This window comes from Dendrobates tinctorius, unplaced genomic scaffold (assembly GCF_039654945.1).
Source record: "Dendrobates tinctorius isolate UK_male_01 unplaced genomic scaffold, ASM3965494v1 ptg000158l, whole genome shotgun sequence".
Classification (NCBI taxonomy): Eukaryota; Metazoa; Chordata; class Amphibia; order Anura; family Dendrobatidae; genus Dendrobates; species Dendrobates tinctorius.
The window spans coordinates 36825583-36839711 of record NW_027361825.1 but is presented as its reverse complement, the minus strand read 5'-3'; the positions used below and the strand labels follow the sequence as shown (position 1 = coordinate 36839711).

Sequence of the window (14129 nt, the reverse complement as noted above, 5' to 3'; positions counted from 1 at the left end):
AAATTTTTGGAAAATATCTAATGTTTTCATCTCTTGACCAAGGCATTGCACTATTTGATGCTTTTCAGCAGCAGAGAGATCCTTTTTCTTTCCTAAATTCCTTGAAACCTGTGCCTTGCTTAATAATGTGGAACATCATTCTTAAGTAGTTTTTCTTTAATTGGGCTCACCTGGTAAACTAATTATCACAGGCGTTTGAGATTGATTTCAGTGATCCAAAGAGCCCTGATACACAATACCATCTATGAGTTTATTTGAAAAACAAAAAATTACATCTTTATGACATTTTAAATCCAATTTGCATAATAATTTGGAACACAGTGTAAATTGGCTACTCCTGCAATCTGCAGTTCTTCCGTTTTGATGTGACCCGTACTACTACGGTTGATACCTGCCCATAAATGAGCAGTGATGTTTCTGTGGGGAGGGTGGATAAAGCACTGTTTATTGTAACCCTTTCAGACCTGCCTATTACCGCCCCCCCCCCCCCCCCCCCTTATAGAATTTCTGTCCACCGATAATTTTGTTTTCAATATTCTGTAGGGGTGCAGCACAATGACACAGAAGCCCCCCGCAGTGAGCCTATGCGGTCAGCTGCAACCATTCCAGGTAAGTGGGGTTTTTTTTGGTTTTTTTTGTTAGTTTTTTGTTTTTTCTTGCCTTTATACACCACTTAAAATTTCTTTCTAAATGATGATTCTCACACAGAATACTGCTCAGGGCCCGGTGTGACTGGCAACTGCAGAGCTGCTTTCCCTCGTTGGTATTATGATGCGGAGTCACAGTCCTGCCAGACTTTCACCTACGGCGGCTGTGGCGGCTCTACCAACAACCATATGTCTGAGCAGGACTGTATGACCAAGTGTACCGCAGACGGTGGGTCCTCCGAGTAATGCATTGTCTATAATTACTGCCTATTCTATCACTACTGGATATTGATCTTTTTTCTTTCTTCTAGCACCAAAGCCAGAGCCTGCCAAAGTCCACTCTCCCGAAAAAGGAGACTTTAAAGGTACACTATCTTCAAAGGAATACTTGTAGTTGTGCCAGACTATATCGAATTATTCACTTATGCCCCGTACAAGAAATATCTTCAGTATAAACGTAATGTCTCGCAATGATCGGTGTATTAAATTCCCAGATAAAGCTGTCTAAATTTTTAGATGGCATTAACTTAAAACCGTATTAAAATGCACCTAAATTATCGAAGCTGTTTGGTAAGTGTAGTGCATCTTTAGGCCGTCTAGCCTAAGATGGCACCATCACAGCCTACTGAACTGCACGTAGCCACTTGGCATTCTTTCAATGGCCAAAGTAAACCGGTCAGCCGCCATTCTATGCGCACAGGACGAAGGGTAATCTGATAACTCTGTGCATGTAAAACTCTATAATAATGGCAGCACACATCCTATTTTACATGGGGCAGTGTGCTGTCGAGAACGTGAGCCAGGGTAAATCATCTTGCTCCAGCAAGTTTTTGCTTTTCCTCAGATCAATTTTGTGCGTGGGTTTTTTTTTTTGTTTTTTTTTGTTTTTTTTGTTTTTTTGGCAGTGTCACATTTAGCGCACAAGCCACTTACCGCCTGAGCTTTGCTACATTTAATGCATTTAGAATATGGCTGATGCATCCTCCCTCTCCCTTCCTTCTGTACCCCCAGAGTACTGCGCTGCTCCCTCCTATACCGGACCGTGTCGTGCTGCCTTCAAGCGATGGTACTATGATGCTGCAACAGGCACATGCCAAACTTTCGTGTTCGGCGGCTGCAAACCCAAGAGAAACAACTACATGACTGAGGCGGAATGTAAGAATATGTGCTCCGGACGCACAGGTACTGGTGGCGTATTCAGCCTTTGGTCGGATTCATTAACTGGATTGGAAGATCGGCTTGTTAACTCTTTGCTTCTTTGTATTTCAGAGGATGATGATGATAATGACTCTGCAGACCACAGTTTTGGGCATCGCTCCATTCCTGGTGAGTGTTACGTTATGTGGTACCCCACAACAGGCAATTAATGCAGCAATTCACCACCACCGTATATAATGAGGATGTGTGTGTGTGTGTGTGTGTATATATTATATATATATATATATATATATATATATATATATATATATACTAATTTATATGGTCTTTTACAAGGGGCGTGGCTCATGAGATCCTATGGGGCGTGTTCTTGGGCTGCTCTATAGAATTTTCCGTGATCCACTCCCCCTTTGGAAAGAAAATAAAAATTAGCACTAAATAAAAAAGGCCCATATCGCTAAAACCATATGGCGGGTTGATATTAAAAGAAATTTTAATCCTCAAAGAAGCAGTGGGAATAAAATGGCAATATCCGGTCACTTTTGACCTGGCAACACTTCTCGTTCATAAAGGTGAATTTTTTTGGAAATATTATAACCAGGGCTGTGGAGTCGGTAAGCCACAGTTGCGACTCCGACTCCTGGATTTTATCAGGCTCCGACTCCGGCTCCGGCTCCTTCATAAATGGCCAATTCATAACAACAAATTTACTGTTGTAAAATATTAAACATCGTGCTTATTCAGTTTCTCACCATCATATAAGTAATTAGACCACTTAGAGCAAAAACTACATTTATTAGAATACAATTAGAATATAGCAAATAACTTTTATAAACTTTTCTAAACTGTAAGTAAATATGCAATAAACACTTTTATGCAGTTAATAAGAAGAAATCTATAAATTTGTCCTCAGAAAAAGTATTGCCTCTGTCAGATCCTCCTTCATGGATGCCCTCAAATCTGATCTAATTATTTTGAGAGCAGAGAACAACCTCTCTACACTACACTAACTTGTGTTGGTGGCAAAGCAGTAACCACTCGGGCAACATCTCTGACAATGTCAGGATACAGAGGAATCGCTTGTTGCACTGTTATTTTTGATGAACGGTCAAATTTCTCAATTTCTTTTAGTGCACATGAAGAATTCTGCTGAAATGTACTGGCTGTGTTCCTTGATGGGGATGACTCTTCTATGCGGGAACGCTTTGCACGGTCCTTGTGATCCAAATATTTTTCGAAATTAAATTCTTCATCAGTTGATGATGAGGGTGAAGATGTGGCAGGACGACCAAATTCTTCTTGTTCCTCCTGACTGTTCTGCAACCCTTTCATCCTTACTGCTATTTCAAACAGAGCTTCTTTTCCTTTACTTAGCTGTTGATCATTTAGAAGAATCCGATGCATTGGGTCTACATAAACAGCTGCCAAAAGAATGTTATTTTGTAATAGTAGCTCCTCTCTCCATTTCATTGATGTAGCAATGCCACTTGCAATTAACCCTCCTCTTTGGGACAGGCGAAACATCAGGTTCTTCCACTCCTTTAAGAAAATACCTGGAGTTAAGTCCTCTGCTTGTAATTTTTTAGTCACTGTAAATGGGTGCTCTAGCAATTTTTCCAGCTCAGTCACCTGATTCCACTGACTTTCATTTAGCGTCAGTTGAGGGTTAGCCATGTCTACAAGAAAGGTTTTCAGTTCAACCAAGCGCAGAATCATTAAGTAAGTACTGCCCCATCGTGTGGCTTGATCAATAATTGCCCCTTTTCCAGCACGTCTCTTCAAAATTGAGTCAACTTTAGGGGTTCTGGCAAAAGTAGCCAATTTTCTCACCGTGCCAATCAGTGCAGCAGCATGTCCTTCTTGCAGACTGTCTCTTATAGCCAGCTGTAGCGTATGCACAACACAGCGCATGTGATGAATGAAAGAACATATTGACACAGTTTCAACAAGATCATCTAAACTATCATGTTGCTGTTCATCTGAAGCAACTTCAGTTTGCTCCTCAGTTACAATACTGTGTTCCTCTATTTCAAACATTTCTGTGTCTGTGGACCCAGAATGTTCTTCTAGCTGCTGGTCACCATCATTACTCTCATTCATTAGCTTAATAGTACTTATCATATTTGAAGCATTGTCAGTTACGACAGAAAGAACTTGCTCTTTTTTAAGTTCATAGTCTTGCAGAACCTTTTCCACCAAGACCTGGAGAAACTCACTGGTGTGATGAGCTTTGGTGTCTTTTACTGCCAATGTCTTGGTAACTATTTCATTTTTGTCACAAACAAATCGGACATTGATGGCAAAATAGTTCACTCTGTGACGTGTGCAGGCATCCATTTTAAGAAACAGAAAGCGTCCCTTGAGAGTTTTTTTAAGTTCTTCCTTTTGTTTAAAAGCTTCTTCGATTACTAATTTTCTAATACTCTCTCTCTCCAGAGAAACACCAAGCTTGCGGGCCATTTCCCCATTCAGACACATAAAAGCTGGTCGTGAAAATAATGAAATAGGCACACTATCCTTTACAACAAGCTCTATGATCTGTTTTTTAAATGTATCTACTGTCATTGTCACAGTAACTTTGTCACTGACAAAATATCTTGCAACTGATGGCTGCAAAGTTCTCTGCTCCTTTGTTTGGCTGGAAGAGCTGGGCACTGGTTCATTGGTTTGGATGCAGTCTTTCTCATCCACTGCTTTCAGTACTTCTGGATGAAAGCGCTGTAAATGTCTCTTTAGATTAGAAGCTCTGGTAGGAGCATTTTTATCTTTGCCTGAATATGCACTCATCTTGGCTTCACAGCATTTGTTTTCGTCTGGATCATTTGTCATACACTGACAGACATAATGTTTTCTATCTTGAGTGATGGTGAAATGTTCAAATACAGCTGATTTAATGTGATGCTTCTTTGACATTCTCAGGTTTTTAATTCTGCATTCACAATCCAAATGACAATTGTTTTTCCTAAAAACAATTGTACAAAATTATTGCCAGGTCGTACAACTGATATAGTGGTCAGTAATACTGTTATTATTCCTCATGTACTCACAGTTAACTGATGCAAAGTTTGTTGAAAGGATAATACTTCTTACAGTCTTCCTCTTCTGAGTAGCAGGCAGCTGTGAGATGCTTGGAAGACTCACACCTAGTATGATCTAGTCTAGAGGAGGAGCTTTACTACTAAGAATTTGCAACACATTTTCACTTTCATTTTCATACATTGTAAGTAAGGGGGTTGGGGCAGCATGAGGTTAACCAAGTATAAGATTAGATAAGGGCAGTGGAGAACAGTGACACACAAGAAGTAAGAAATGTCTCTATCTCCAGCAGAACTGCTTATCACTGTTGTTCATAGTTTGATAGAACATATATATGAGTAACATTTATAAAATTCATATGAAAGTTCAATTATGAAATGGTAATACATTTTTTTTAAAGCTGGAGTCTGAGTCGGTACATTTCTTCCGACTCCACAGCCCTGATTATAACATGGGTCTGACCTGATGTGCCGTTAATAGCTGTACTATATAATTTTTTTTTTCCCTCTCCTAGCTGTGGTGTTGCCCATCCTTCTTGCCCTCCTTGCTGCCATCCTGATTGGCGTCATGATCCTGTTCTTTGTGAAGGTGACGAAGAGGAATCAGGAGACTGCAGGATTCCGCGCCATGTGGAACCCCATTGATGACAAAGAGTGTCTCATGAACAGTGCATATACTCTGTAGAGAGGAGAAATGGAGGGAAAGTACAAAACACTCCAGTTTATACCAAGGCCTATAATAAAAATCCTATCCTACTGGTAACAGATCTCACTGGGCTCTAATTGTAACTCCTGAGGTTCCAAGATTTCCATCAGGACATTAACATTCCTCCCTTCCTCCGCCATACTAAAGTCAGGGGCTATGTCTTGGAGTGGACTGAGCAGCAAACGGCGATATATTTCATTTTATTGAAGTTATCAGTAGTTTTTAATCACAAGAATGAATTTGTATTTTAACATAATTGATTTGTAAGTTTCCGAAACGCTATTGAGATTAGTGTGTGGCTTCTTAAGGCTTGATTAGACGGATCTTCTCTCATCACACACGATACCGGAAGAGCGATTTAAGCCTCGTACGTCCAGAGAAGGATTAACTGCAGGGTCCTGTAAGAATATCTAGTGAGTTGGTACTGTGACAGTCATTTGGGTAAAATCCCATGTCTTTTATTTTTCAGGTTGGCATTAGATGTAAATGTGGTCTCAAAAAATTAGCAATTCTGAACAGAAGAGACTTGCATCATCCAAACAGTGATGCCACTTAAGAGTTTATATCATAGGAAATCCGGCCCAGGAGCTCATGTATGTATTAACCACTTCTGGCACTGTCTAAAGGATATGGACACCTTCAGGAACAATTTCTTATCAATGTTTTAAGTGCATGTAATGCAAATTTCACTTAAATTTTTTTGCAGTTTTGTCTTTTTACTGGTTTGTTTCTCTGCAAATTGCTGCTTGCAGAATGATTCAACTGAATATCCGTCAGCGATCTAGTTCTGACCCAAATGTGATTCTTCATGGAGTGTTTTCCTGAGCTTCTCTGCTGACTTTAAAACTACAGACCACATTAAAGTTGAGCTGAACTTTTGAGGTGGTCATTCATTAGCAGAGAAGAGCTCATGGATAGTCAGATGAGTTTCGAGCTCACAGATGGATTCTCAGTTCACTTATACTGCATCCAGCAATGTACAGGGAAACAAAGTCTGTGGAACACAAACTGTGCAAAAATCTGAATGAAACCTAATTGCAAAAAATTGTTTTACTCCCTATATGCATACACTTAAGACTTAGGAGGAGGCCATATCCTTAAGGCAGAATCTCTCATGTGAGGATGTACTTGACTTTCATGTGGCTCATCCATATTACAGCCGCTCTTTCTGGCCCAGTTGTGGGTTTTGTCACCTGAACTAACTGCATCATAATCGTACCTGACACTTTTAGCTGGAGGAAGGAAACCCACGGTTTGGCCTTGAGAATGGGGATTGCTTTGGTGGTCCTCTGATCCCTGAATAATGTCTGATAAGGTTAACTCCAACTTTTGGTACTGGAAAGATCCCGTTTGGTGCTGACCGGGTAAGCCTGAACAGTTTTATGTTTGCACTAAGTTTTCTACTAATGAACAATTATTAAGGTTTTTGTGCAGAGAAGTCGGGGATGTGTATTCATGGACAAGCCACACTTTCCACCTGTGGCCTATACACTTACTTAAGGGAATGGTACATTTCTAACCTGTGATCTGCTGACCCATTGTATATAGCGCTACAGCGTGTTATAACCATACTTAAAGGGTCACCCGTGCCCTGTCCTTATATCCTATACTCCTGACCTCTGTACGGTAAACTGTAGGTGATCATGGCTTAAAGTAGGACGCTACCTCTGGTATCCACTCCTTCCTGTCTCTACTACTGACTTTTCCCCAGGTAAATCTGTGCTGTAGTTCTCATTGGTTTCTTTAAATGTCAATGTATTTTATAGTAGTTGTTTCTTCTGCACACGGAGTGCCTTATTTTTTTTAATAAATCGGATGTCTGTTTTCTGAGACCTTCTTTATAAGGTTTGAATAAAATCTTTACATACAAAATTGTTTTTCTTTTGGCTCTGATTTACTGATCAAAATGCATATTTTGAACATGTAGGATTATTCCCAGTGAGCTTGTCAGGTGCCATTGTAACCAGATAAATCTTACTCGCTTGAAAGCTGCGAGACAAAAAAAAAAAGAAAAAAGTTGTGATGGGTGCGGGCACAGTAAACTAAAATCTATAGAGACATCTCCGAAGTGGGGACCTATCATCCTCACAGAGAACATATGAGATTAATTATAACTGGGGGGAACTGAGACAGGTTTTTTTTTTTTGCAAAATCATATTTATTGAAATTTTACATAGTTAAACAGGAAAACACATCAATTCCGCAAACAGTGCAGAGTAGATTAATAATACATCAAGAAAACAGACAAATGTAGAAGGCAAGGAATAAGGGGTGAAAAGTGGGTAGGTACACCTAAGTATACGGCTGTAAAGTACTTAGATCAAAGGTCTTAACAGAAACTGACCTGCTAAAGTGCAGGTTCCTGAATATCAAAGTGGCATATAAGCTAGACACATCGCAGGGTTCCTCACGGGCAGGGAATATCAGACCCTGAATCGAAGTAGCACAAGCATCATCACGGTGGATTGAAGGAGAGACGGCTACCAAGCCATGGTTCCCAAATCTGGGACTTTTTCTTTTTAGATGACGCAGATAATACCAGAGCCCTTTCGTATTGATAGGATGAACCTTCATTGCCAATCAGAAATTGTATGGTCGGAGCACTGGCCACTCTCCATTTTGATGCCACTGCCAGTCTAGCGGCTATAAACAAATGTGAGAACACTCCTCTCAACACATACGGGATCTCATCCAAACCGATATGCAATAAAACCATACTGGGTTGTAAGGCCATCCGGATCCCAGTTACCTCAGCTATCACGTCCACTAGGCTAGCCCAAAAATTTAGTAATTTCGGGCACGACCACCACATGTGGCTAAGTGTCCCCAACATACTGCAGCCTCTCCAACACAATGGGGAGCACTGAGGGCCAAAGTGAGCAACCTTAGCTGGGTAATAGTACCAGCGTAAGTGGACTTTTTTCAATTGTTCCAGATGGTTTAAACATGAGGAAACTCTCCGAACCTCTAACACCGCCTCCCGCCACCCATCAGGTGCTAGGGTGACCTGCAAGTCATCCTCCCATTGTCTCGTGAAATACAGTTTAACCTCTGGGTCAGGATCATTCAGGGCTTTATACAAGATAGATACATTGTGAGTACTAGGTCCAGGCATCAGGAAGAGGCTATTTACTGTACGGTGTAGGTTAGAATTAAAGAAGTATGACTGTTGTGTAGTGTGTATAAGATGTCTTAGTTGCAAAAACTGATAAAATCTATGTCGAAGATCTGGGTGTTTTGCAACTAGGAGGTCAAACGGCTTAATCGCTGTGCCGTCACACAGCTGATGAAGTGATTTTACCCCAGCCAGTACCCATGGCTGTAAATCTATATACGGGATATGTAATTCTAGCGCCTTCAATGACACTTCAGTTAACGGGATTTTAATAAGAGTTGGGACCGTCTGTCTCCAAAAATGCAGTGCAGTAGACATGGTTGGTAGAGGGAGATTACAAGGCCGCATCCCAAAGGCTTCAACCTCTAACATAAATCGGGTGGAGCCTCTAGTCGCATAGAAATTTTCGATTTGCAACCATCTATGTTTGTGGGCCCATATGTATTTGTTTGTTAAGCGCTGAAGGTTTGTTATAATTTTGCTTGGGACCCTCAAAGGGAGACATCTGAAATAATATAATATCTTGGGGAGAATTTTCATCGTGAAAATATTAATTCTAGCCACCCAGGAGGTCATAAACAGATGTAAGGTGTCCAGCTCGGTCTCTATCTCTCTGAATAAAGCAGTATAGTTCGCCTCTATGATATGTTGAGAGTTTAAGCTTTATACCAAGGTAAGGGATACCCTGATCAGTCCAACGAAAGGGAAACTTATTCTCTTATTCAGCTTTGGTGACCAAAGGGACCGCGACAGGGAATACCAGTGATTTGGATGCATTCAATTTGTAATGGGATACTGACGCAAACTCCTCTAGTTCAACCATGACGGCCGAAAACGACCGCTCCAGGTCCACACAGGCTATGATAACGTCGTCCGCGTAAAGACCGATCTTGTGAGCAGCCTGGCCCACCATCAGACCTGAGATATCCGAGTTAAGACGGATTTTCTCTGCCAGTGGCTCCATGCATAATGCAAATATAATGGGGGATAGTGGGCATCCCTGTCGCGTCCTGTTAGTGATCAAAAAGGGGGTAGATACAAACCCAGAGGCTAGGACTCTGGCTGATGGGGTGGAATATATGGCTAAAATCGCCAAAAGAATGGGGCCCTCCAAACCAAACTTCCTAAGAACACTTCCCAAATATCCCCAGTGCACCCTATCAAAGGCCTCCTAATGAGATTCAACATTCGGCGGGTACCATCCTTGGTTTCCCGGCCAGCCACAAAACTGACCTGGTCAGGAGAGGGGATTATCAAATGAAGGTGGGAGGCTAACAATTTGGTATATATCTTTAAATCGCAGTTCAATAAAGCAATGGGTCTAAAATTCCCAGGACTATCAGGGGTCTTACCTGGCTTAAGGAGAGTGGTAATAGTAGCTTCCAAATTAGGGGCAGCAACTTTGCCTGAATCCCGCCAACTTGAAAACAACCTCAATAGATATGGGGCCAGAAGTTCCTGAAAAGTGCGATAATATTCATTTGAAAGTCCATCCGGACCAGGCACGGTGTGTAGCTTACTGCTTTTAATAGTTTTTTTGATCTCCTCTTCTGTAAATGGGGCGTTTAACAATAATAATTGTTCTTGGGATATATGCGGAAAATTAACTGATTGCAGATATGAATCGATTGCTACCTGAGTAGGTTGACGGGTCTGTGGGTCAGAATGTAAGTTATATAAATGGGAGTAGTACTTTACAAATGTCTCCGCGATGTCAATCGGATTCCTAACCAGACACCCATTCTGATCTTGTAAACCATCTATTCTGGATTTAGCCTCTCGTTTACGTACCCTACGTGCCAGTATTGCTCCCGCCCTATCTCCAGTGGCGTAAAAGTGAGTTTTAAGCTTACGTAAATTACGGGCATAGACAGAAAGCAAAACCTCCCGCAACTGAAAGCAAACCCCGTATATCTCATCCGACACCGCCTGCGAGGGTGAGGTTTTATTCAGTGATTCCAACTGGTCAAGTCTAGCTAAGGTCATCCCGTATCCCTCTATTACGCTTCAGTATGGAGGCTTGTTGTATGAGATATCCCCGTATAACCACTTTATGCGCAGCCCATAGCGTTTCATCTGAAACTTCCCCATTATCGTTAACATGGAAGTAGTGAGTCAACTCAGTAGAGATACCACACGTCACCTTCTCATTTAGTAAAAGAGACGGGTTCAGACGCCACCGAAAAACAGGGTTCGCATGATGTTTTAACGCTAACTGTAACACAATGGGAGCATGGTCAGACCAGGTAATTAGTCCTATGCTGGAGGAGACGCACCTAGGAAGAACCGAAGTATCCACCAGAATATGGTCTATCCGAGTATATGTACGGTGTCGGAAGGAATAAAAGGTGTAATCTTTTTCACTCGCGTGGGAGTACCTCCAGAAATCGTGTAGGTAATATTCTTTGGCTATGCCTTTTAACACCCCCCTAGGCCGAATGCCACCTCGTGAGCAGTCTAGATCCCTGTCCATGGGAAGATTAAAGTCTCCACAGTATATCTTTTCACCCTGCGCCAGACCATCCACTCTATGTAGTACTTTGCGGATAAATGTCTGTTGCGAATGATTTGGGGCGTAGCTGACTGTGATAGTGTGCAACTCGCCTTTCAATGTGCACATGAGGGACAGAAATCTGCCCGCAGGATCCGCTACCTTCCGAATACAATTGATGGCTAATGTATTTTTAAAGATGATGCACACCCCAGCCTTTTTAGTGTTATTATTAGCAAAGTAAATATTAGAGAACTGTGGGTGACGCAGCCTAAAATTATCAGATGCGTCTCCTGCAGGCAGATAATCTCTGCACCTGATTTTTTCACCTCTTTCCATAGGATGGACCTCTTACAGGAATTCAACCCCCTAACATTTAAAGACATAATGGTAACACTCATAATTATACATTATAAAACTTGCTATCACACATACATCTTCATGAACCCACATCATCCGCATCTGGGCTCGTGTGTTGGCAACATACAGAACCACAGTAACCACATTAAAAAGACCCATCTCGGAGGTGCACCTAAAAAACTGGAGACAAGGGAAACAAAACACAGAAAAGTAAAAAAAATTCTAAACACAAAGTCATGCAGCCACTAGGCCAAAGGCCAGGCTAGTCAGGCAGTGAAACGCCTGAATGGTCAGTCCTAGACCGCAGGTAAATGCCAGCTCAGGGTAGTTCCAAGGTTCACTCCCAAAAAGATGGAAAATAACCTAGAGTTATCTTGGACGGGGTGCTGGAGCAAAAAGAAAAAAAAAACCGGTGACAAAATCCGTAGCACCCTCACAGCAGAGTCCTGCATCCGGACAGCATCTAATCCTCCTCTTCAAGTTTGAATCCAGTCCTGAACAATTTTCTTTCCCATCGGGTTCTGGCAGGGAGCAAAGGAAATCTTCCAATCGGTTAGCTTGTTCTCAGCCTGTTTGGGAGATTGGCAGACCACATCACGACCTTCATAAGATATTATCAGCCTGACAAGATTGAATCCCCATTTGTATCGGATATGAACATCACGTAGTGCTTTACAAACATGAGCGAATTCTCGCCTCCTTGCCAGCGTGGACGCTGATAAATCTGGGAACACCTGTAAGCCGTGGTATTCAGCAGGGAGCTCAGGGGGTTTCCTCATCCCCTGCATGAAGGCGTCTTTGGTAGTATAGAAGTGGACGAGCGCCAAAGTGTCTCTGGGCAAGGCTGGGTCCACATGCCGAGGTTTGGGGAGTCTATGTATCCTGTCAATCAGGAAATCCCTGGGGAGCAAGATTGGGAGTACAGTTTGCATGAATTTAAGCAAAAAGTCAGCCAGATCCTTATCTGGAATGTCCTCCGGTATGCCCCTGACACGCACATTATTCCTCCGTGATCTATCTTCCAGATCATACATCTTATCCTGGACCACTGCCATATCCTATCTCAAAGCTTCGTTCTCATCCACTAGTGCATTTATAGTCTTGGCATATTCAGCCATCTTGCTCTCGACATGAGCAGTTCTCTCCCCCAGGGACGAGACTTCCCCTCTAATCTCTTGCAGCATGGACTGCATATCTTCCTTTAGGGAAGCACAAATGGAGGCCAGAAAGTCTCTCATGTCTCCTTTAGTAATAGGAGACAGGTTGCTGTGAGTCTCAGAAGCCCCCCTCCCCCCAGAGCCACCCGATGAGTGGGAGGAAGCTGAGGGGGAAGCCGCAGCCATTTTACCTGCAGCATGTGCAGTTTGTCCTCGGGGGAAGAAGTCCGGGAGCTTCGGCGGGGAACTGCGTTTCTGCGCTCTCCCTCGGGTCATCATGTGCCCAGGACGTTCCAGGCGCCGTTGCTGTGCACAGGGAGGAGGAGAGGTAATATAGAGTGCTGCTATTAGCCGGTTTAAGTCCGGAGAAGCAGGAGCCTGTGAGTTATGTGGCCTTTCTGGTCTGCATGCAGGCCACGCCCCCACAGAGCTGGCATTTCAACGTCCGTAGCAACCTCCTGCAGTGACCAGGTCATTACAGCAGCAATCTTCCCTGGGAGCCAGACATTAAGCGCTCATTCCTACTTGCGATGAAATCGGATAAATGCAATCCGATAAAAAAATCGGATTGTTCAGAATTCATTGTTAATCTATTATGTGTTCCTCTGCATTTTTTTTTTTTAACTACTAACACCGATGTGCCACGTACAGTAATCACACGGACAGGTTAAAATAGATATATACACATAGAATATACAGAGGTCAGTGACACATGTATGTGTATATATACTACATGGATACAAGAAAAGCGGGCAATTCAGCAGCCGCGTACTGTAAAATCACTGCAGGAGCAGACATGATGGAAGAGATGGATTACATACAGTAAATACACAGAATAGGTAGATATATAGAATTTGTCACAGACATCTATTAGTACAGTGTGTAGCTTACTGTACATGTATTAAAAGATAATTTTTGGGGAAAAAATGGGATTGGCTACCCCTCAATTTCCGTAACCAGCAGAGGGAAAGTTGGGGGCTGATGTTTATAGCCTGGGAAGGGGGTAATATCCATGGAGCTTCCCAGGCTATTAAGATCAGCTCATTACTGTATACTTGGCCTTTACTGGCTATTTAAAATGGGGGTCCCCCCCAAAAAAAAAAACAAAATACATGATCCATCTATAATAACCAGCAAAGGTTATGCAGACAGCTGTGGGCTGATATTAATAGCCCAGGAAGGGGCCATGGGTACTGTCCCCCCCTCCCCCCCAGGCTAAAAACATCAGCTTTCAGCCACCCCAGAAAAGGCACATCTCTAAGATGCGCCAATTCTGGCACTTAGCCTTACTCTTCCCACTTGCCCTGTGGCGGAGGCAAGTGGGGTGATTGGGAGTGGTGGTTTGATGTCACCTTTGTATTGTCAGATGACATCAAGCCCTGAGGTTAGTAATGGAGAGACGTCAATAAGACGCCCCCATTACTAACCCCATAGTCACATTGTAAGAAAACAGACACCCA

General features: G+C 42.5%; 1 protein-coding gene across 1 annotated transcript in view; it reads left to right on the top strand.

Annotated features, from left to right (window-relative positions):
* LOC141052109 (putative Kunitz-type serine protease inhibitor) overlaps nucleotides 1-7418 on the top strand; it is a 43710-nt gene extending 36292 nt beyond the window's left edge. The window contains exons 3-8 of the mRNA XM_073549331.1: nucleotides 544-609; nucleotides 709-876; nucleotides 959-1012; nucleotides 1659-1829; nucleotides 1917-1973; nucleotides 5356-7418. Of these exons, the coding sequence (XP_073405432.1) occupies nucleotides 544-609; nucleotides 709-876; nucleotides 959-1012; nucleotides 1659-1829; nucleotides 1917-1973; nucleotides 5356-5525 (686 nt within the window). The 3' untranslated portion in view covers nucleotides 5526-7418. The remainder of the gene's footprint in view (nucleotides 1-543; nucleotides 610-708; nucleotides 877-958; nucleotides 1013-1658; nucleotides 1830-1916; nucleotides 1974-5355) is intronic.
* Nucleotides 7419-14129: the final 6711 nt, after the last annotated feature.